Source organism: Mytilus trossulus, chromosome 4, assembly GCF_036588685.1.
Source record: "Mytilus trossulus isolate FHL-02 chromosome 4, PNRI_Mtr1.1.1.hap1, whole genome shotgun sequence".
Taxonomy (NCBI): domain Eukaryota; kingdom Metazoa; phylum Mollusca; class Bivalvia; order Mytilida; family Mytilidae; genus Mytilus; species Mytilus trossulus.
The window spans coordinates 15,820,321-15,845,834 of NC_086376.1; the positions used below are offsets into that span (position 1 = coordinate 15,820,321).

The 25,514-nt window shown below is 32.9% G+C and overlaps 2 protein-coding genes across 4 annotated transcripts in view; both read right to left on the reverse strand.

Annotated features, from left to right (window-relative positions):
* Positions 1-20,787, reverse strand: part of LOC134714765 (large ribosomal subunit protein uL24m-like) — a 30,586-nt gene extending 9,799 nt beyond the window's left edge. Inside the window, exons 1-2 of one of the 2 annotated variants that reach the window (XM_063576295.1) lie at positions 20,688-20,787; positions 13,829-14,069 (exon numbers count right to left, since the gene is read on the reverse strand). In XM_063576295.1, coding sequence (XP_063432365.1) covers positions 13,829-14,069; positions 20,688-20,785 — 339 coding nt within the window. In that variant the 5' untranslated portion in view covers positions 20,786-20,787. Of the gene's footprint in view, positions 1-13,828; positions 14,070-20,581 lie in introns of both variants that reach the window. The other variant, XM_063576296.1, reaches the window with a different exon arrangement.
* On the reverse strand, positions 872-4,766 carry LOC134714764 (uncharacterized). 2 transcript variants are annotated; one of them, XM_063576293.1, is made up of 2 exons: positions 4,471-4,766; positions 872-3,274 (listed from the first exon to the last, which is right to left on the reverse strand). In XM_063576293.1, the coding sequence occupies exons 1-2, from the start codon at positions 4,642-4,644 to the stop codon at positions 2,219-2,221; spliced, it is 1,230 nt and encodes a 409-aa protein (XP_063432363.1). In that variant the 5' UTR covers positions 4,645-4,766; the 3' UTR covers positions 872-2,218. The 2 variants fall into 2 exon arrangements, with proteins under 2 accessions (XP_063432363.1, XP_063432364.1); XM_063576294.1 differs by lacking the exon at positions 4,471-4,766 and adding an exon at positions 4,298-4,436.
* Positions 20,788-25,514: the final 4,727 nt, after the last annotated feature.

The window sequence follows — 25,514 nt, forward strand, 5'->3', positions numbered from 1 at the left end:
AAATTTCTTCAAAATTACCAATTCAGGGGCAGCAACCCAACAACCGATTGACCGATTCATCTGAAAATTTCAGGGCAGATAGATCTTGACCTGATAAACATTTTTACCCCATGTCAGACTTGCTCTAAATGCTTTGGTTTTTGAGTTATAAGCCAAAAACTGCATTTTACCCCTATGTTCTATTTTTAGCCGTGGCGGCCATCTTGGTTGGTTGACCGGGTCACGCCACACATTTTTTAAACTAGATACCCCAATGATGATTGTGGCCAAGTTTGGTTTGATTTGGCCCAGTAGTTTCAGAGGAGAAGATTTTTGTAAAAGTTAACGACGACGGACGACGACCGATGACGACGGACGACAAGTGATGAGAAAAGCTCACTTGGCCCTTCGAGCCAGGTGAGCTAAAAAAGGCAGTCATAAAAAAAAACGATAAAAAAATAAGGATAAATTTATTATCCCTATCGAAGGCACCAATGAAGAATGTGTGTTTCTCCTTTAATATCATACAATATACTGAGTATGTGCTGTGGACTCTACTGAATCCATTTAGCGAGGGCAAACATTTACATACATTTACCATGTTAACATAAGTTCAAAGTCTGATGTAGCTGTATATAAATACCTTGTAATAAATACAGATACACAAGATGGTTCAAGGACGGTTTCTTAATGCAGTAGGGCAAATCATCCTTCATTAACAAGCTTAAGGGAATCACACATGTTCATAACATTACAATAACTACAGCACTATTATATGTCTTAGGGTCAATTGTGAAAACCATATTAAATTAAGGTTAACATTTTTAAATAAATATGTACCATACATCATGTATATGTATTTATATCTTTTTTCATTTCCTTTAAAAAAAAATTAAATAAATATATAATGTAAACCTTCATGACTCCCTTGTAAACATTGGTAAATTAGTTATAAATTTAAAATGGTAATAAATATCAAAAGATTTCCCTGTTTTACAACTTAATATACTATTAAAACAATCTGATCAAAATTAAATCCTTCACTCTCATGACTGACTGCTCAATATGATTTGTTTAACAATGGTGCAAGATCTGAAAACATTCCATAAGGGCATGAAGGGGTTAAATTAAAAAAAAATATTCCAAACTTTCTGCAGTTTTTACTATTTACTGTAATATAAATATAGCAATCCTTTGTTAATTTATGTACATGTACCATTGTCATTTTGCTTATAAGTTTCTTTTGTAACCTATTCTGACATCAGACTCCAACTTCCTTTCAACTGAGTTTTAATGTGCGTATTTCTGTGTGTTTCTTTACTCTACATTTGCTAGAGGTATAGAGGGAGGGTTGAGATCTCACAAAACATGTTTAACCCTACCACATTTTTGTATCTGTCCCAATCAGGAGCCTCTGACCTTTGTAAGTCTTCTAAATTTTTTAATTTAGTTCATATCTGTTTTGGAGTTTAGTATAACATCCATTTTCAGAATTTTTCACTTAATGAGTACATATTTTATTTAGGGGCTGGCTGAGGATCTCCCCTGGGTGCAGGATTTTCTCGGTGCATTGGGGACCTGTTGGGGACCTGTTAGGGACCTTCAGCTATTTCTTCTCTTTGGTCTGGTTGTTCTATTCTATTTCCCATTTCCATTCTTAATATGATTCATGATGTTAATGGCTTTTAATCCCTGCCAAATATTGTTCTCGTCAGGGAATTATCCACCTATTTTAAAAAGGGGGTTCCCAACCAAGGATAAAGGAGGGGTGAGGTTTTGAACACTTAGAACCTTCCCCTTGGATCAACCACTGATAGCCCACACATTCTATGTCCTCACCAATCACTTCTATTTTATTTCAACCTAAATGTTAGCATTTCTCAACTCACCAAAGCAGTAATTATGACATGTTTCATCGTTTTATTCATTTTGTAAGTTATTTATCACAAGTCTGTTTAACATTTAATCATATACCAGTAAAATTTTATTTTGATTTGTCAATCTCTAAAGGATCTAAATGTATGTTGGAATGTACATTAAAATTTGATATCAAAGTGGCAACAGGTAACTTGAACATGTTGAAGTGATTGGTTTAATAAAAATGTGCATACAAAGTTATTCAACCTCTCATGGAATGATTTCAGACCATACAAGAGTGACAAACAAATCTAACAGAGCAGAGGAAGACCTGATTTTTATCAGGTGTCCAATAGACTAAAAGCCCTATAAATAACCATTATTATTTGAACTGTGGATGGTCAGGGAAGTTACATCCATACTGCTGAATTACAACTTTAGATGCATAAAACCCACAGTCCATACAAATATCAAGTGGCTTGTTTTGAGCCAGCTGAGATAAAAATCCACCGACAAATGCATCACCACAACCGTTAGTATCTTTTATTAAGTCTTTCTTCACTGGAACAATTGGAAATTCAGTAATTTGTCCATCCTGAGCTAATATGGTTGGTTCTTTACCCTGAGTGAAAACAATCATTCGTTTACGTTTTTCGTTAAGTTTTGGTAGTGTCTGGGCTTTAAGTGCTATCTCTTTAATGTCTGAGGTATTAAATCCACTACAACTACCGAAGGCTTTGGCTTCATCTCCATTTCCAAATAATACATCCACATACTGCATCAAGTTAAGTTCAGGATCAGCAAATTTTTCGCATAAAAATTTTGCATGTAAATTCATCACAACAATCTTATTATTCTCAGCAGCATGTTTGGCTGCATGTATAACAGCTTCAGAACTAACAGGAACTATAAATCCACCGATATAAAATATCTGAGATTTTTCTACCAGCTGCCATATGTCTGGTTGATTTAAAAAGTTAGCTGTGAAATGTTCTGCTGCTCCCAGATCTGTCACTAAAGACCTGTCTTCTCCAGTAATGATAGCACCACATTTCCCTGTTGATTTATCATCATGAATTTCATATTTAACATTCACACCCACTTCTTCAGCAGTTTTTAATAAAATTTCATGAAATTGATCATTTCCAACACCACCAATAAATGAGGTAGCTTTTGGCTTCTGTAAAAGCCACTGAGCCACCCTTATGCTGTTCTGAGTGGCTCCTCCTGCGAGGTAAATAGGTTTAAAGTCAGCCACCATTTCCTCAAATAAGGCTGTATGTTTTTCCGTTGCAATGATAGCATCATTTGACTGTAAGCCATATTTGTCTAAGAAACTCTGGTCTGCACTTATGGTAATATCCAGTAGAGGATTGCCTATTCCCAACAATATACCTTCTGGTACCTGGTCACTGGATGCCATTTTAAACTGGTTCCCCTGAAAAGTAAAACATCAAAACTATAGTGTTGTTCTTGAATTATATGCATCAATCAAAACCTGTGTCTTGAACCTCATCAGATCTTATTTCCTTGATATGTTATCATTACAAATAACATCTTAGTTACATGTATCAAAAACACAATCAGGGCATTCAAATGTACAATGTATATGTTTAGAAGATGCAGACAGGTAAAATCATATGTTGTTTAGTATAACCTGACATTCTAGTGGTAACCTAAATTAATAAAATACATAAACTGTCTGGATTTAAACAATTGAAATAAATTGAAGGACTAATTTAAATATAATTAGTATTTACATTATTTATAAGTTCTCTAGATCTGTGTTAACATTTTGTATACATGGTATAAGGGAATAAAGTACATGTGTATTTAGTTAAAAAAGAGACTTTAATTTTGCTTTAGAATTCAGAGAGACCTTGAAATTATAGATCTAAATTGATTGGTTGGTTGTTGGTTGCTAAATGTCCAGTGGCAAATATTTCATAAAATAGAGAATCGAAACATGCATGATCTTATTATACATGTAAACTCAATTGTAACCAATATCTATAACATGTTTAAATTGACTACATACAAATCAAAAGGATTTGTGTCTGTTCATTTAAGATTTACTATTTACCATCTGGGACCAAAAACATAGTTTTACATTACTAACAGTACAAAAATGTATATATATTGTCATTGATTATTTTATTTAACTCTGACCCAAATGTAATTGTAAACAAACAAACAATTGTCTTTTATCATGTTTATATCCTCAATCATGTGACATTGTCCAATTTTTCTCATTATTATTCATAAGTGTATCATGATGGTAATAATGTGAAGTTAATTAATTTATTTGTAGCAGTTGTATGCTTTATATTTCTTTTTGTATAAAAAAGTAAATTGCATACAGGTGGACATAGTCTACATAAAAAAGTTATGATAAGACTGTGTGAAGTATTATAATTACATATAATCTAAAGTTTGTAATAATATAAAACAGTTTAATTACCTTAAACCATACATCATTCTCATTCTGTTTTAAATGCAGCATTTTAAGTTTTGATTGTCAAATATAATTGATTAAATTTTAATCGACACCGTTACTATCGTTCTCGATTTTGACATTAAATAAACAACTGATAAAGTGGATTTCGATATTTGTAAACACAAAAATAAGCTTACCTGGTCAGCTGTTGTTGAATAAAAACTTCTTCTCCATGTGTTACTACTACATAAACTTGTCAGATTTAACTTTAAGTGGCTAGGTCGTAAAGTTCCAACAACTTGCAAGGCCGCCTTGAACTTGCTGATGTTGCAAATTGGACGTGTACAAGAGATATATTTCATAGCAATCATTGTCACTTATACATTACATAGCACTCATCATAATTCATGTGAATTGAAGTGTAGTTTTATCCAGCTGCCAAGAAATAATACAACCGGTGTTCTTCTATATACGACCCATAAAAATGTTCCGCGCACCTGTTCCGGATAAATTACGACGTATAAATCACAGACACTTGTATCAGATTTCACCCACCTTTTTTTTCTGTCAGAGACAAGTGCCTGTGCAATAAATGCTCAAACCAAGTCTTACTATACAAATTCTTGTTTTAACGTATATTCAATGAAAACTGCTGCTTAAATACATTAATAATGCCTGTATGATCCTGTATGGTGTTCAGTACATTTTATCAAGAATTTGTGTGTCCATAGGGACATAGATGATGCCCCAGATTGCATAAAATGTTGTTAAGGGCCATACCTCAAGAACTGTAAAAGTGAAACTGCTAAAATTGGAACTTAAACTGAGTTTAGTGGTAATACATGTAAGCATTACATATAAATTTCATAAAATTTAGTTGAAACAATCGTAAAGTTAAGAGAACAGAAATGAAAAACATCAGCATTTTTTTCATTTGTTAAGGGGCATAACCCTGAAATGGTAATACAAGTGCTTGTAAACACTGATTGGAAAAGATTGATTTAATTAAACAATTGGTAGTAAAATTGAATATTTCATTGTACATGTATAAAGTATTGGTTTTAGTTGATTCAACTACCATTCTGGACAAAGAAAGATAACTCCAATTTTCAAAGAATTTTAAAAAGCATGATTGTAGTTGATTCAACTATAATCATGGACAAAGGAAGATACCTCCAATGTAAAGGAAGATAACTCCAAAGTATAAAGTAAATAATATTAAATTAATATTTTTGAAATTTTTCACCATTTTTTCCATTTGAAAATAGCATACTTCTAGAACAGTAAAAGTAGAAATCCCCAAAATCCAAACTTGGTCTATATATGGTAGTAATAAGCATTGTGTTTAAGTTTTACAACATTTGGTTGAGGCAAACTTAAAGAAGAGAACAGAAACGAAAAATTTAGCAATTTTTCCATAAGAAAGGGGTATATTCTAAAAGAGTAGTAGTGACACCCCATAATGCAAACCTGATCTGTATTTAGTGGTCATAAGCGTTGTGTATAAGTTTCCTATCATTTGGTAGAGGCAAGGTTAAAGAATGGAAACCAACTTTGGGACGGACGAACGTATAGACTGACAAGGGTAAAACTTAATGCTCCCTCCACTACATATATAGAATGATATGTAGTAAATAATAGATTATGTCTCAACAATATAAATCTGAACTATTCTATTTGACCCATCTTTTAATGTTGGAAAAAATTCAATAACAGATTCAATAAATTAAAAATATTGTGTCAACATATATACCCATCATTAAAGACCCTTAAGGTGTAATACCACCAAACCATGGTGTACATGTCACATCCGGTTGTATATGAAGATAGGTAGAAAAAAAAGTTTTTTGAAAAGTACAAATTTTACAGAGACTAATAGGGAAAAATCAATGGTGGTATTACACCTTAAAAACAATATAACACACAATGCTTTTATTAACAAGAGTACACTGAAATGTCTCGCCATCTTTACTAAAATTGATATTATAAAATTGAGAATTATGTTGATAGTCCTAAATATAAAGCGTTACTACAACTATCATACTGGTAACATGACCCAAAAAAAATGTTAAGGTCATATAAACTAAACAAAAAATACATGTACACCTTACAATTATTCAATACACTAAATATAATTTACCTATTAATGCATATAGTTTCTAAGATACAGACTAAACCAAGAAAACTAAACATTGACCAATGAACCATGAACCATGCCAGGCAGACATGTACAGCTTACAATCCTTCCATACAACTAGTATAGTTGATCTTTTGCTTACTGTTTAAAAAAACAGACCAAAAACACAAAACCTTAACACTGAGCAATGAACCGTGAAAAGGAGATCAAAGTCAAGTAAAACAGACAAGACTGACCTGTACATAAAAAAATATTTCCATACACCAAATATAGGTAACCTCTTGCATATATAGTATCAGAAAAAAGACAAAATCAAAAATGTAACTTTGACCACTGAACTATGAAAATGAGGTCAAGGTCAGATGACACCTGCCAGCTAGACATGTACACCTTATAATCATTACATACACCAAATATGGTAGATCTATTGCTTATAAAGCATCTGAGATATAGACATGACCACCAAAACTTAACCTTGTTCACTGTCAGATCCATGAAATGAGGTCAAGGACAAGTGAAAACTGGCGTACATGCATGAGGACCTTGTAAGATATGCACATACCAAATATACTTATCCTATTACTCATGATAAGAGAGACATTAACATTACAAACTATATATTTTTTCCAAGTAGTTACTGATCCATGAAATGAGGTCAAGGACAATGGACATCTGACAGACAGAAACTTTGTAACATAAGGCATCTATATACAAAGTATGAAACATCCAGGTCTTTTACCTTCTAAAATATAAAGCTTTTCAGAAGTGAGCTAACGCTGCAGCCATGGCAGCTGCCAGATCACTATCCCTATAGCAAGCTTTCTGTGACAGGCTCGACAAAAACTAAAGTAATCTTGATTCTGAAAAACAGGACAATTTTCTTTGCAAAAAACTCTTAGTAATGTTGGAATGCATGTAATCAGGGCCAGGTTTATTTTAGGATTAAACCCATTTTTCTAGAGGTTATTGACATGTAACTTATCAAACTCATAAGCTGATTAAAAGTCAAAAGATATGTCATTTTAAATTTATGGGCCATTTTTTTAATCCTTATAATTCTCATCAAAAACATTTTTTTGTTTGTATTTTTTTCTCTATTTCAACTTTCTTTGAACCCCATGACTCTGTTCATGTTGAAAGTGCATCAATAAATTACAGTGAAATAACCTAGTGACAAGTGTTCAAATAGACTAACTATGTAAGTCGTTTCAGCATTATGGTCTTTTAAAGGGGAAGATTCCTAATGACAGAGTTATCTCCCATTCTGTCTTAGTTTTTGTCATTTTTCAATAACTAAGATTGAAAAATGACATGTTTGCCAGTTACGTTGCTTTTGCCAGGAAATTTAAATATTTTGACCCAAATGAAATCATAGCCAATATCAGGGTGTCATTTATCAGAAATTCAATGAATGCTTTTGAAAGAAGAATCGTTTAGAGAGGAAACAAGTGTCTTTCTTTAAAAGGAATAAAGTCATATAGAAATACTTTCAATTAATTTTTTTTGAAGCTGGGTAAGCTATTCAAAATGGCAACTTAGATCCCTTAATGTTTTTTAAGTATGCAGATATAAATCCCCAACTGGGGGGATTGTGCAAGATATTCATATGATGAAGAAATAATCTTTCAATCAGTTAAATTAAGGAGGTACTCAACACTTTCACTTAAATTAATTTGGCTCGCTTAATTTTCAAAACATTTTGACAATGAATTTACTTTGACTCTCTAACAAAAATATAAAAATTTCAGAAATTTTGAACCAACTGTTTTGTCAGAAAAATTACACTGGTTATATTGCAGTTTGACAAACACCAATTTTAATCATTGAGAAGCTTAATATTCCCTTTATAACACAACGTAATTAAAACGTTTAGCTGACTTTACAGAGTTATCTCCCTTAAGGTCTGGAGCTGGTATGTCAGTAACTGCTAGTAGTTCTTTGTTAATATTTGTATAATGGTCATTTTGTTTAGTTTCTTTTGTTACCTATTCTAACATCGGACTTGGACTTCTCTTAAACTGAGTTTTACTGTGCATATTGTTGTGTTTGTTTTTTTCTACATCGGCTAGAGGTATAGGGGGAGGGTTGAGATCTAAAAAAAACATGTTTAACCCTGCTGCATTTTTGCCTCTGGGCTTTGTTAATCTTGTATGATTATTAATTTTAGTTTCTTGTGTATAATTCAGAGTTTAGGGAGCTACCATTTGATTTTTATGGGGGGGGGGGGGGCTAGGATGAAATTTGAAAAAAATAGTCAGGACAGGAGTTCAGAGTAAAAAAAAAGGCAGGATGATACACTTGCAAAAAAAAAAGTCAGGATGCCAATTTATGTAAAAAAAGTCAGGATAAACTAAATCTAGAGGCTCTACAGAGCCTGTGTCGCTCACCTTGGCATATGTGAATTAATTAGTGTTGACAACGATTAACTGGTTAACCGGTTAACCGTTCAACCGACCGAATACCGAATACCAAAACAGCTAAACGGTTAACCGGATTTTTTTTCAATTTTAATAGATTTGATATAAATTTGCATTGAAATAGTTATGTTTTTCTAAAAATTATCAATTATCAATTATCCATTTTATTGATTGCTATTGTTTTTCAAAATTACATAACATTAATTAGAACTTGTCTCAGCTCGGGGCAAGATCTTAAGGAAACATAATTAGTATACATATTTTTTAACAGTAACTTTAAATCAGTAATAAGATTAAATTTTATGATGTACTTTATTATTTCATTTTGGATTGAATACTGTGAATACCTACATTTGAAAATGTAACCTCCGTCGTGCAAGGCTTTGTCATACTTCAAACGAAAAGATAACTAAAAAATTGCAAAATTCAAACAAATGTTAGTGTTCTCAATGTTTACTTTATAGTACGAATAACATTCTTAATCAGTTCAAATTGAAACAATGAACATTATTTTCGGAGACAACAAGAAAAAACGTAACAATCATCGGTTTCAGACATATTTATTTCTACGAAATCAGAAAGTTTTTTTTATTATTTTTTTTTATTATTTTTCAATTTGAACTTAGTACAAACACTCTAGTTGATACGGTGCATTGATTATCAAAAGTCAAACTTCGCTGGGAATCCTCAAAGACAAGCCTTGTAATGCCGAAAGACTTTCTTCAATTCATCGTATAATAAAGACGTAACTTTATGACTTTGTTGGGAGGTTGTCACATGATATTGACACTCATACCACATCTCCTTATATCTATTTGTAGGTTACTATAAACATCAACTTTAACTACCGGTTAACCGGTTAATCGGTTAATCGGTCAAAAGATTATCCGAATAACCGGTTAGGCAAAAGTGTACGATTTGACAACACTAGAATTAATCAAAGGAAGCAGACAGTTCTTGACAAAATTGTATTTAGGTGTTTGTGATGTGTTTGTACATCTTCCTTTACTGAACATTCTTGCTGCTCACAATTATCTCTATCTATAATGAACTTGTCCGTGTAGTTCCAGTGGAAAATGTTAGTAAAAATTTACTAATTTTATGAAAATTGTTAAAAATTGATTATAAAGGACAATAACTTCTTAGGGGGTCAATTGACCATTTTGGTCATTTTGACTTATTTTTGAGTCTGTAAAAATTGCTGTACATTATTGCTGTTTACAGTTTATCTCTATCTATAATAATATTCAAGATAATAACCCAAAACAGCAAAATTTCCTTAAAATTACCAATTAAGGGGCAGCAACCTAACAACGAGTTGTTCGATTCATCTAAAAATTTCAGGGCAGATAGATCTTGACCAGATAAACAATTTTACCCCTTGTCAGATTTGCTCTAAATGCTTTGGTTTTTGAGTTATAAGCCAAAAACTGCATTTTACCCAATATGCTCTATTTTTAGCCGTAGCGGCCATCTAGGTTGGTTTGCCCGGTCACAAAACACAATTTTTAAACTAGATAGCCTAATAATGATTCTGGCTATGTTTGGTAAAATTTGGCCCAGTAGTTTCAGAGGAGAAGATTATTGTAAAAGTTAACTAAGATTTACGAAAAATGGATAAAAATTGACTGTAAAGGGCAATAACTCCAATAGGGGTTTTGCTCTAAATGCTTTGGTTTTTGAGTTATAAGCCAAAAACTGCATTTTACCCCTATGTTCTATTTTTAGCCATGGCAGCCATCTTGATTGGTTGGCTGGGTCAAAAAACACAAATTTCAAACTAGATACATCAATGATGATTGTGGCCAAGTTTGGTTAAATTGGGCCCAGTAGTTTCAGAGGAGAAGATTTTTGTAAAAGTTAATGCCGGAAGACAAGTGATGAGAAAAGCTTACTTGGCCCTTCGGGCCCCGTGAGCTAAAAAAACTAGAGGCTCCAAAGAGCCTGTGTCGCTCACCTTGGTCTATGTGAATATTAAACAAAGGACGCATTTGAATTCATGACAAAATTGTGTTTTGGTGATGGTGATGTGTTTGTATATCTTACTTTACTGAACATTATTGCTGCTTACAATCATTCTATCTATATTGAACTTGGCCTATTGCCCTAAGAGCTTCAGTGGAAAATGTTAGTTAAAATTTACAAATTTTATGAAAATTGTTAAAAATTGACTATAAAGGGCAATAACTCCTTATGGGGTCAATTGACCATTTAGGTCATGTTGACTTATTTTTAGGTCTTACTTTGCTGTACATTGTTTCCCTTTACAGTTTATCTCTATCTATAATAATATTCAAGATAATAACAAAAAACGGCAAAATTTCCTTAAAATGACTAATTCAGGGGCAGCAACCTAACAGCAGTTTGTCCAATCCATCTGAAAATTTCATGGCAAATAGATCTTGACCTGATTAATAATTTTACTCCCTGTTAGATTTGCTCTAAATGCTTTGGTTTTTGAGTTATAAGCAAAAAACTGCATTTTACCCCTATGTTCTATTTTTAGCCATGGCGGCCATCTTTGTTGGTTGGCCGGGTCACGCCACACAATTTTTAAACTAGATACCCCAATGATGATTACAGCCAAGTTTGTTTAAATTTGGCCTGGTAGTTTTAGAGGAGAAGATTTTTGTAAAAGATTACCAAGATTTACGAAAAATGGTTAAAAATTGACTATAAAGGACAATAACTCCTAAAGTGGTCAACTGACCATTTTGGTTATGTTGACTTATTTGTTGATCTTACTTTGCTAAACATTAATGCTGTTTACAGTTTATCTCTATCTATAATAATATTCAAGATAATAACAAAAAACAGCAAAATTTCCCTAAAATTACCAATTCAGGGGCAGCAACCCAACAACAGGATGTCCGATTCATCTGAAAATTTCAGGGCAGTTAGATCTTGACCTGATAAACATTTATACCCACATCAGATTTGCTCTAAATGCTTTGGTTTTTGAGTTATAAGCCAAAAACTGCATTTTACCCCTATGTTCTATTTTTAGCTGTGGCGGCCATCTTGGTTGGTTGGCAGGGTCACGCCACACAATTTTTAAACTAGATACCCCAATGATGATTATGGCCAAGTTTGGATTAATTTGGCCCAGCAGTTTCAGAGGAGAAGATTTTTGTAAAAGTTAACGACGCCGGACGCAGGACAACGCCGGACGCAGGACGACGCCGGACGCTGGACGCCAAGTGATGAGAAAAGCAGGACTGGATAGAGTGAAAAATAACAAGAGGCTCTCAAGAGCATGAATCGCTCACCTTAATTTTTTTGGTTAAATCTCTCATCAATGATTATTTTAGCTTTTAAATTTAAATGTTCTTTGAATCGTCCTTTTTTCTTCAAAAGCAAAAAAAATAAAAAATTCTCCTATGTTCTATTTTAGCCATAGGAGCTATGTTTCTTGACATACAAGGAAATAAAATACAAAATTTATACTAGATACTCTGAAACTCATTTAGCCTAAGTTTGGCTGAAATTGATACAGCAGTTTCAAAGGAGAAGATTTTTTAAAGTAAGTCAACATGATGAACAAATTGTGAAAAAAGTCTTTAAAGGGCAATAACTCCTTAAGGGGTCAATTGACAATTTTGGTCAAATTGACTTTTTTGTAGATCTTACTTTGCTTTTATTAACAGCTTAACATTTTTGCATTAACAGTTAATCTGTATCGATAATAATATTCAAGATAATAACCAAAAACTGCAAAATTTCTTTAAAATCATCAATTCAGGGGCAATATAACTGAAAAACCAGTTACCCAATTCGGCTGAAAATTTCAGGACAGGTAGACCTTGACCTAATAAATACTTTGCTCTAAATGCTTGAGTTTTTGAGATATAAGCCAAAAACTGCATTTTACCCTGTGTTCTATTTTTAGCCATGACAGCCATGTTTTCTGACGAAATAGAAAATAAAACACAAACTTTATTTTATACACCCTACTGATCATTCAGTTGAAGTTTGGTTGAGTAGTTTTAGAGGAGAAGATTTTTTAAAGTTAGCAAATATGATGAACAAATTGTGAAAAATTGTCATTAAAGGACAATAACCCCTTAAGGGGTCAATTGACAATTTTGGTCATATTAACTTATTTGTAGATCTTACTTTGCTGATCTTTTTTGCTGTTTACAATGGGTTGTTTGATTCATCTGAAAATTTCAGGGCTGATAGATCTTGATCCAATGAACATTTTTACACAATGTCAGATTTGCTCTAAATGCTTTCGTTTTTGAGATATAAGCCAAAAACTGCATTGACCCCTATGTTCTATTTTTAGCAATGGCGACTAGGTTTGTTGATAGATCAAAACTTCGGATACAATTTATAAACTAGATACCCTAAGGAACATTCAGTTAAAGTTTGGAAGTATTTGGCCTAGTAGTTTCAGAGGAGAAGATTCTTGAAATAGTTTACGACGATGACGACAGATGACATCGGACGCCAAGTGATGGCATAAGCTCACATGGCCCTTTGGGCCAGGTGAGCTAAAAAGGCAGGACAGAGATTACAACTAAAAAAAAATGCAGGACAAAATTTTTCATCCTAGCCCCCCCCCCCCCCCCCCCATAAAAATCAAATGGTAGCTCCCTTAGTATGACTTCCATTATCACTGAACTACTCTAGTATGCATATATGTTTAGGGGCCAACTGAAGGACTCCTACAGGTGCAGGAGTTTCTCGCTGCATTGAAGACCCATTTAGCCTTTCAGGAAGAGTTTCCCTTACAAGGCATATGAACAGAAAAGGTATGATTCCTACATTACAACCCCCACCCCCCACCCCTAAAAAAAGTGATGTCAGTTGTTAGGGGATATAAATATCAGCTTGGTCAATTGTTAACATACTAAAATGCATAATCTATCTCCTCTGAACATTGACATTCTTTGATAGGTTCATTATATACAAGAATACATACCCTATCTTTTCTGAAAACTTTCCAGTCCTTGATAGGTTCCACTAAGTCTTTATCTTATACACTAGAATACATACCCTATCTCCCCTGAATATTTTCCAGTCTTTTATAGGTTCCACCAAGTCATTTTCCTTTGATGTTTTATTTATCATTTGTCCTTGAGCTGATAAAGGATGAAACTGACTGTATTTCCAATTTCTTTTTCCTTTCCGGACCCATCCATAAATGGGAACTTTATAATCTACTCCAGAGCTTTGTCGCATTTCATATTCAACATATCTTTTAAAGTAATTACATAAAACTCTTGTTACCCGCATTCTGAAAAATAAATAAAACTTTATAAATTAAAACATAAACCAGACATTCCAATATGTCAGAGAGCCTGCCACTTATGGGCTCTATGTCCTTCACCAATAACATTTGTTAATAATGTGTGCCTTTATGACGCCATTTACCAGATAAAGGGGGATGCTTATATCCATGGACTATTAAAGTTCCTAAAGAGTATTCATGATTTTCTTTATACAGGATAAGCTTTTATAATAGCTTTCCAATTGTGAACTTTCCATTTCTAAGTAGTAATGTTCCAGCAGCACCTGCATATGGTGTATATATCTCCCAATTGAAACAATATTCCCGTACTTGCATTTCCTATCATGATTTTTTTCTTGATAGAGGGTTGTTGCTCACAAGGAAGCTATTAAATCAAGAGTTCCAAATGGTGAAATTGAAATCATCTCTTATTTTACGGACGCCATCACAAGTTGGTTGACCATTATGGAATAACCGTTTCACAAATGATATTGGATATGTTCATAACTACAATCCCTTCCCTTTCATGAATGTGACCTACTGAATTAGACAGGTGCCACATGTGGAGCATGATTTGCTTACCCCTTCAGGAGCACCTGAGATCACCCCTAGTTTTTTGTGGGGTTTGTGTAGTTTATTCTTTAGATTTCTATGTTGTGTCATGTGTACTATTGTCTGTCTGTTTGTCCTTTTCATTTTTAGCCTTGGCATTGTCAGTTTATTTTTGATTTATGAGTTTGACTGTCCCTCTGGTATCTTTCTTCCCTCTTTTATAAGAATTTAATTTGATAAATGATTCATGCAATATAACATCATATTAATCAACCACTCGCTCAACAATGGGGGGGAGTGAAGACCCCTTTCGACGCCCGAATTATGTTCACTTTAACGAAAGTTTTTCACGGAAATGCAACAATCTAGAAAGTGGTCTATTGCCATAATATTTCCTCAGTGGCCAGTATATACATTTTTGTAGAACTTTGGAATCAATGAGAAGTGGTGAGAAAAACCTGTCAAGACTTAAGAGCTGCCAAGACACAGTGGAATCCATGTACACTCCCTATGGGGATTAATCAGGTTGGGATCAAATCCTCTATAAGGTGTTTTTATACCTCTATCTATAGAGGAATTATATCTATAGAGTGATAAAATGATCCCTATATAAAGGAATATATTTGATTATAGAAATAAGAAGATGTGGTATGAGTGCCGATGAGCAAACTCTCCATCAATGTCACAATTTAATAAAGTAAAAATAAAATCACAAAAATACTGGACTCAGAGGAAATTCAAAACAGAAAGTCCCTAATCAAACAGCAAATTCAAAAGTTCAAACACATCAAACAAAAGGACAACAACTGTCATATTCCTGACTTGGCACTCCCTCATGTAGAAAGTGGTGGATTAAACCTAGTTTTAAAGCTAGCTAAACCTTTCACTTGTTTGACAGTTGCATCAAATTCCATTATTTGACAACGATGTGTGAATAAAACAAACAGACATAATAGGTAAACATGTCAAGAATAGGAGTACATCAAAGTTGAAAGAATAGAATACAAAAAATATCATAAAACAATAACACAATGATGGGATGTATAAGTACAGAGTCACATCAAATGGATACCACCAAAAACAGACTAATCATTAAAAGAAATATTCATGAAGACAAATAAAAGAATACCATTACATTTTATTAAGATGATAATCAACGTCAGTACCATTATTATATATATTAAATTGCATTATATAAACTATTTTAGGTCAAAGTACGGTCTTCAAAAAAGGAGCCTTTGCTCACACTGAACATCAAGCTATCAAGAACAAGAGGCTGTCAGAGCGACAGCGAACTGGATTTATTAACATTTATTTTTGTCCTGACATTTTTCAATATCACAAGAACCTCAACCATAACTCCTAAACCTTGAAAGCGAAAATTATCAATATCAAACTTGACCTCCATTTTGTTATCAGTTACAGTAACAATATATCAAAATCTGAAAAGCTTCAGTTAAACGGTTCATGAGTTTAAGCACGGTCATGACTGGAAAGACCATTTTTTAAGCTTTCAAGAACCATGTATATACATGTATTTATAAGTCCTGAACGCTAACAATCAAAATCATTATTACAGTAACAACATATTAAAACAGAAGATCTACTTATGATTGTTGCCAATAAAAGAAGAAATGATCAAAACAAGTTGAAAAATGTGAAATAATTTTTGACAGAAATTACTTCCCATTTTTGGACACAAGGTTTATGTTTTACATTTGCTTTAAGTTGACACCAATATCAATGAATATAGTGGTTTTCATCAATTGTTTAAGCATGTGGTGGGGTTTAACTTTTTTAAGAGCGCGCCAACACTCCCCTAACCCCGGGGCTGGGAACGTGTGTATCAGTGCAACACACTTCATACCTAATCAACCATTATCTCCATTATCTTCATTTTCATCAACCGCCACAAGATATGTTTTAATATTTCTACACATTTCACTCATGGCCACAGGTCTGCACATGAGAGGTTCTGTTCAAAGCAAACACGTTACTTTGAGTTTTTCTTTACAAGTACAGACAAGGTATTGTAGGAAGTCCGAAGACATTTGTTGTCAAAAAAAAAATACCAGCTTCAAACCATCCCTTTTAATTCATCCAAGATTTAACAGGGATCTAAAAAAGGGTTCAGATGACATCCATATGCTTGTCTGCAAAGATGATGGGGAAACATTATGTATGAGACGTACCCACTATCTTGAAGTCGCTCAATTTCATGGTAGGCAACACATTAGATAGCGTCACACTTTACTTTACGAAGCATAAAATCTATTGGCATTCAATGTTTCAACAAGGTGTTTCGAACCAAACTCATGGTACATTTGTCAAGCCAATCATAAATGAAAAGGAGTAAAAATAAAGCGGAATGAAATATCTATCCGTTATTTGTGTCTATTACAGTTGACATTTAGACTTTAAGGTCAGTTTTCAATTGACTAGCAGCTGACACAGGCACTTGTCTCAAAAAAAAATTTCCTACAGTATGTACCTTAATATAACACTTTTTATATTAAGGTATATAGGATTTTTTTTTTTTTGAGACAAATGCCTGTGGCAGCTGATATGGCATCTCAAATAGTTATTTTGCTACAAAATATTATGTTATATTTGCCTTGAACTTGTTGAAGTTGTTTGACAACTGAATTTCTATAAAAAATCAATGAGTTAATACTGCATTTTACAAGTAGAATATTTTAAATTTAATAGAATCAGCTTGAAGAAAAGATCTATATTCATCTAGTAACGGTGTCATGCGGAATGACCATTAAATTGTTGTCAATAGCCAAATGAAATTAGTAAAAGCAGTATCGTGATCTGAGATATCTGCTTCCACGGGTTTGGATTTTTTGTTTTGTTTTTAGCAGATAATTTCTAATGCAACCAAAATGACAGAGTGCTTGAAGTTTAAAAGATGGACGGGAAACTATTTCAACTTTAACTTTATCTGACACAATTAAAACATTCTTACTACGCTCATCTGATTCAAAATTGAGTAGTTTTTGATCTTTCTAAAATGTTTTGTTGCTACAAAATATACAAGCGCTCCAGTTGAACGACTGCATTTTAGAACGCGTACAAATACCCGAAACTGAGGGACAACAGTCCAATAATTGTATGTTGTCATTAAATATCAGATAAGAAGCTTCCTCGCTCTAAAAGGGGGAACAAATATGTTTACTTGTGTAACTTTTGTAGCATGAACGATGATAAACTTCCTGCATGAACTTCAATTAACAGCTATCGCATGAAACATCTTGATGTTCACCTCATCTAATCTTTTATTCAATGAAGATACAAAGATCGACTACCCTATACAGGTAAATTGACTCAAAATTTCAGTCGATTTTTTTTCTTTTCTTGGCATATTCAGCACTGCGTAAAATTTAACAACTTTTGTCTTTTCTTTAGACTTAATGGAGCAAGTTGCAACGGACTTGACATATCACGGAATATTTACTGAACCTATCCGTCAATTTTTTTATTTTACAATAAGACTTTTCTGACAAAATATATTTGATGTTTTTAAAATAACAAAAACATCGAATATAAAAACATACAAACAAAGTATGTAGCATATATCAGTGCACTTTAATTCAAAATATGTGTATATAATAACGAAAAGGTAGTAAATTCATATATCAGTTGAGAGCAAATAGTGGACTAATACACAAAATGTGACGGAAGGCAAATGATTCAGTTCCGTGTTGAAATTGAAGTTTTTTATTCCAATCTTTTTCCATTGTTTTCTTAAGGTTTTTTTCATATTTTGGTTCCCAAATTTTTATCACTTATTAGTTTTATGAAATACAATATGCTTAAAATATTATAGGATCATTTTTATTACTTCTTTGAAGAAGAAACTGAAGTTTGTGTCTGAATTTGCAATTAAAATTACCTCAATTTTATGCAGTCCAAACTTCGCAAATTTTATAGATTATAAGAAAATGAAATACTGAATAGAATAGTTTGATATATAAAAAAAGCTTAAGGAAAAACTATTTCAGTTAAATGTAAGTAAACATACACAATTTTTCATTTTGAAAAAGGGGGGTTGAAACTCTCCAATATACTACTAGTCATTAAAACGAATTTTTAGAAAATTGTGACCGTACGAAATTCTGACGACAGGGCAAAAACTAAAGAAGACATATTTGTCATGTTTGTCTTTAAGTTAAGACCATTTTTAGCCGTGTGTTATTTGGGGAGATTAAACTCGCTATCTAGACGACTTTTTTCACTTCTGTCACAGCACTACTAGTATAACCCAGATACAGATGAATCTGAACATTGATGTTCAAATCTATATCTAATTTGATAGCGTTTTTTAAGTGTTTACTACAATGAACATCATATATGACATTCAATGTATGGTTACACCACTGTTGGACTGTCCAAGGTTAGGGACAGTGTGCGGTGCTGATGCAACATATGATGCTTCATGACGATAAATACTGACTTTTTCTATTGGTAGAATATAAACTTTCTAGCCTCTAAAGGAGTAGGTTCAGTAAGACCCCTTTTTGGCCTAAAAATAAAGCAGTTTTACAAAATTGTGATAATGTAAGTGTTAATCTATTTATTGGAAAGTAGAATGATTCTGCTACATAAATATGGGCTGTTTTTGACAATACCATGCACATATATCGGGTACTAGCATCATGAAGTCATGCTTAATTACTGAAATCTTCACAATTTTAGCATTTTAGTAAAATTTTAGACGGTTCCTGTTCATTCATTATATTGAAATGTAAGTTGTATTTGATGATAATACATAATATATATAAAGGTTGAGGATGAACACGGATGTGGCCACTTTCATTTTTGACAAAAACCATTTGAAAAGTGACGATTTTTGGCAAATTTGATAGATTTTTCATATGTAAGCTTGAATCTAAGCGTTTTTTAATGACTTAATCAGTTAAAATCTTTCACAAAAACTAATTGAATCAATTGAAATAGATACTTAAGTGTTTAAAAAGTGTCTAAAGTATTTCGTCAGATGAACTTGAAAATTGAGGCCAAAATCGGCCCTTACCAGACCTACTCCTTTGTTTTCTTGTTGCTAAATAGTCATTTTGTCATTTCTTGTCACTAAAATTTTTATGTTGCTAATTAGTGAGACAGGTTATATGGAATATCTAAAGCTTACAACAATTGTATAATTGAATAAATAAATAACATGCACATTGACATATTTATATATACTCAAATAAAATTTTGAGAGGCATTTAAAATTGTTGTCTATCCAAATAATGCAAATGTTGTCCAAATATATTGCTTCGAATGCGTCAATGCTGGGTTCTTCTTCTCCTTCTTCTTTCAGTACAGAGTAGGACTCTTCTTGAGTGTAAAAATGACTCTTGCTTGTGAAATCACGAGGCCTCCCCTCCTCACTTAATAAAAACTATTTACAGGAAAATTATTTACAAATAAAACTATGTACATCTGGGGTCTAAGGAGTTCTAGGTGTGTGAAGCTCCTGTCAAGGCCTCTGACAGGATGGTAAGGCTTGCCTTGAACTCTTCTAGTGTAGCTGCTGTTGTGGCTTTTTCCGGTAGAGTGTTCCATTCCCTGGTTGAACTTGGGAAGAAGGAGTAACTGTATTGGTCTTTTAGAGTGCACTGTTGGTGTATGCCGTGGCCTCCTCTGGTCCTTGAATCTCTGGGTTTGTAATAAATTGAGGGGTCAATATCCACCAATCTATTGCGGATCTTGTATGCCATGGTGAGATGGTCTTTACAGCGGTGATCTTTAAGAGGCTCCCATCTTAGTCTCTCCATTAAGGAACTGACACAACCTGAATTCATTTGTATCGACTATACTTATTATGTATTATCAATATGTTATTAATATACAATGAGCCTTAACCATTTATTGTTGATGAGTTTCAACTTTGTGCTAATAAAATATTTGTAAATGTATAATTTTGTATCTTTAAGCGTTTTTTTTTTTTATCAATCTACCTGTTTGAACTTAGTCTTTGTTCGATTTGATTTTATATCAGAATTTAATTGACTTATATTGCATGGCACAGAAAATAATATTTATATATAAAAAAATGAAAAACACCTTGAGTTGTTACCGGAAATTCTCATTAGGTGGTAAACTTCGAACAAAAACGGATTCAAGTTTCCGGAAGATAAGTTTTGACTCTTTTCAAAAATCATCAGGTAGAACATTCCATATCTAAAATTATATGTACAATCTTTCAATACAACTAAACCATGTAAGCATGCCCATGGTGAATGTCTATGAGTTTGCGTTAAAAAGTCAGGATTAATGCGCTACATAGTACACTAATTTAAGATTTCCAGAAAACCGGGAGTTATTTTGGTAGTACCTGTGTTTTCAAGCACAGGTGCTTGAGGACAGGATCCTGTATGAGCGCGTATGAGCCCCATATAGTCCCTCCCCCCTTTTTTTTTTCCTTTTTTTTTTAATCATTAATCTCAGATTTTTCGATATATATCACTTATTTGTACTTATTTGTACCATATATATACTAATATACCATATTTATACTCTAAATATGCATGTTTACTATCAACGTGAATCTCGACTATAGCGCTCTATAGTCGAGATTCACGTTGATAGTAAACATGCATATTTGGAGTATAAATATGGTATATTAGTATATATATGGTACAAATAAGTGATATATATCGAAAAATCTGAGATTAATGATTAAAAAAAAAAAAAAGGGGGGGGAGGGACTATATGGGGCTCATACAGGATCCTGTCCTCAAGCACCTGTGTTTTCAAGATCAGAAATTTCATATAAGACTTTCAACATTGGTTGAAAATTGGCATGTAGAAAGGTGATACATGTACAATTCTGGTTTCCTTGAAGTTAAACTTAAGGTAAAATATTCAGATAGCTGTGAAAATTGCAAGATTCTGTTGAACAGATATGGATTTTTAATTGGTGGTCTGACACCTTTATTTTCGTTTTCCTCCCAAAATAACCCAAACTGAATAATCATAAGAAAAGATGACAAATGCGACTATACCTATATAGAACACAGAGGGCAGGCATGATGATTAATTCATTGTAGAAGGAACGAAGGAAGAGAAGCGACACACAAAATTAGGTCTTTTCGTTCATTAGTACTAGAGCACACCCGTGATATCGCGGGTCCGTGACTGAATTAAAGTATATAACTATGCGCAAGCCTTATTTTAGTATGAGTATTGTTATCTGATAAGATCATGCCGATTTTAAGATACACAGTTTTCTCTGCTTTCAAATCTTTCTGTTTGAACCCGTCGAACTGGAACTTATCAATTATTGGCGATATTAATTATTTGGAAACGTGACAAAATGTCCTGGAATGGGCCGGGTATTTTTAATCAACAAATTTGTCCCATATTAGTTATGAATAAAGTTGAATGCTTTGATTCGCTGTTTAACGTCATACCCGCTGACAAATTGAAAACTTTACCTATACGCCTTATTTTGTCCAGATTTTTAGTATTACGGTATTATTAACCTCTTAGAAAGTCTTACTGATTAAAATACTACAATAGGTAACAATTTGACAATTTAGTAGTGTCAACCCTGTGATTATGACCCGTGTATATAGCATATTAATCCTGAATACACCGTTTGGTGGTGCGCCTGTCAGATGCGGAACGTACAGATAAGGTTATAAGTAACAGGTGAATATACTATTGGTATCGGTATCGGACTCGACCCGGAACTTTTTAATTATTGGCAATATTAATTACGTGGAAAACAAAAGGACCTGGAATGATGTAATTTTTGATCTACACCTTTGTACTATATTAGTTGTATATAAAGTTGAATTCTTTGATTCGTCGATTTTACGTGATGACGGCTGACAAATTGGACCTCGTCTTTTTAGTATTATAGATAGATAGATAGATACTCTAACTTTTCTTTTACAGTACTTTGTATATCCCCATCCCTGTTTCACTTTAATTATTGTCAGCTTATTCGAATATGTGCATGTTTTCTGGCACGTTTGAAATAAATGCAATTCATCTAATGTTTGAATGTAAATTTACACAATCATGTAATTATAAACATTTAGCCATGATGTTTTAAAAACCGGAAGAAATGTTTATAAGTGCAACATACGGTATTTTTGGACAAGAAATCAATTTTTCTTACACTTTTAAAATTCAAATGAAGTAAAACAGGAAATCAATCTGGTTGACACAACAATGACAATCTGTTACACAGAATAATAGTGGTGCATTTCTTTCCAGTGGGTCTCAATCAACACTGATTTACAGAAATCTTGGTAAGAATTTAGTCTTAGATGCTTGATTTTTTGTATTAGTTGTTATTGGCTTTGAACAGGCTGTCAGTAACTGTGTGTAGTGGCGGATCCAGAGGGGAGCGTAGAGGGCGTATCTAATCCAAAATTTCAAAAGTAAAATTACAAAATACTGAACTCCGAGGAAAATTCAAAACGGAAAGTCCCTAATCAAATGGCAAATTCAAATGATAAAACACATCAAACGAATGCATGGACAACAACTGTCGTATTCCTGACTAGGTACAGGCATTTTTAAATGTAGAAAATGATGGATTGAACCTGGTTTTATAGCCCTAAACCTCTCACTTATATGAAAGTCGCATCACAGTAGAGTGATTTGGTATGGTTGAGTTGATCAGTTCGTCGAAAAAACGTCACTCAGTCATTTTGAAATTCAAATTACAGGAACACATTTGCAATTCTGAGCATGAAACATCATGACACCTTCAAAGCGACAAAGGAGTGAGCAAGAACGTATTGACTTCTATTTCACAATTCAACCAAAAAGAAAGTTATACTCTATTATAATCTCATGAAAAAAAGTTCCACATTAATATTATTTACCTACGAAATTATAGCTTCAATTACATCTTTTATTGCGTCAACTTGTAGATTGTAGACAGTTAACCTGATGATTTCTATTTTTATGTTTTTTACTATTTTTGCGTTCATGTACTTACAATATATTTTTGTTTGAATAAGTAATTGTTTTAGACATGTGTATTGATAATGAACATACATGTATCATATTTTTTATAACGTATAATTTCTTTTTAAAATGTTTCATAAAAGAGGGTCTGATTAGGGTTAACGGAATACAGAATAATGGGCAAAAATTGCAGAATAAAAGGCCCCAAAAAAAAAGAAAAAAGAAAAAGAGCATAATGGGGTGCCTAAATATAAAGAATAAAGAATATTGGAAATACAAAATAAAAATTAATGATAATTATCCAGATAAAAAGAATCTATCAATACGAAACACATAATCATCGTGCATAATCAACACGAAGAACGTTGGAAATTAATAATTAGCCTGATAACTTGACGTAGTGTAATAAAAATAACGACGTCACGAATTTTGATGTTTTTTTTTGCCAAAATGTTGAGTTTGCGTCGCTTTTACAGGGAAAACGAAGTCGGTGACCATATTTTTTTTAACATCATCTAATTCGTAAGACAAAGAGGAAGAAAATGTTAATTTAAAAAAATTCTATGGAGCGGTTTACGTGATTTATACCGGAAACCGAAAATTGTAGAAGAAAAATACAGATTTCCCCTATATATTCAATGTAATTTAGTACCCTCTCGGATCATTTTAAAAAATGAATTTTTCTCGAAAACGAAGTCGGTGACATGTACTTTTTTTTTACATTTTCTGATGTATATTTTCAATATCTAATCGAGTTCTAAATTTAAAAAAATTCTATGGACTAGTTCATTTACTGATACTTGACCTTAAGTAGTTCATCATATTAACTAACATATAGTCTTCATAGCCCTTTTCTCACGGATTATTTTCCAATTTGCCCGTGGTGTTATTTTTGTTGCAAAAATGCCAGGCCAAAGGACAAAAATTGAAATTAGATAAAATAAATGTGTTGAAAATAGTCAATTTATTTATTTATTAATTTAGCAGCCAATGCACATTAAAATAGTCAGTTGTTGAGATGTCGCTTACGACAAATATTTTTGATGTGGTCACTGGTGATTAAAATCAAGTTAAGTTGATAGTCAATATCAATACCTTAAAGTTTACAATCTCATCACAAGATATTTTTTACTGACTGTATATTAAAAACAGGCTTTTTGCAAATATTTTATTTCCAACTAAAATGGCTAGGAATTTATCAGGATTTGTCTGCATACAAATAAACAAAAACCTATCAGTAAAAACCAAGGAATTGCAATAAAATATAATATGTCATTTATAAAAATATTAAATAACAAAGGTCCGAGGATTGAGACTTGGGATGTCACCAACTGCCGAGTACTCCCTGAAGTTTGATTTGGTGCCTACGATCTGTAAGATAATTTTGAAGTAATTACATTGATTTTGAAGAAAGACCGTAGGCAGATATTAGACCTAATGTCAAAGGCTTTCAAAAGACCCATAAGTATTGCCGCCACATACTATCATTTACACCACCATAAAATCTATCTTCGATGAAAACTTTTTTCCTCTTTTTTTTAATCGGGATGCTATATTTCAAATTGTTCGTTTGTATCAGAGACATATATATATTGTATTATATGTCTCTGTTTGTATTGAATAATGCTTTTACTTGTTTTTTAAATATATGTCCTCACTATTTCAGATATTGTCTGACATTTGTGATGGGATTGCCCCACTAGAATAGCACACCTGGCCAATATACGCTCATGAGCTAGATCGGAAATTCTTTCACTAGTTTAGTAGCAGTTGACTTGTTGCACAACAATTCTGAGTTCGGGACTCATAGGAGACAATGTGATTTTCTGATAAAAATAATGCTCTCCAGTTACACATTGAACATCTCATAGCATCTCGAGTAGTGTTGCCACATTGACGGACGGATATTGAACATCTCTTAGCATCTCGAGTAGTGACGCCACATCGACTGACGGATATTGA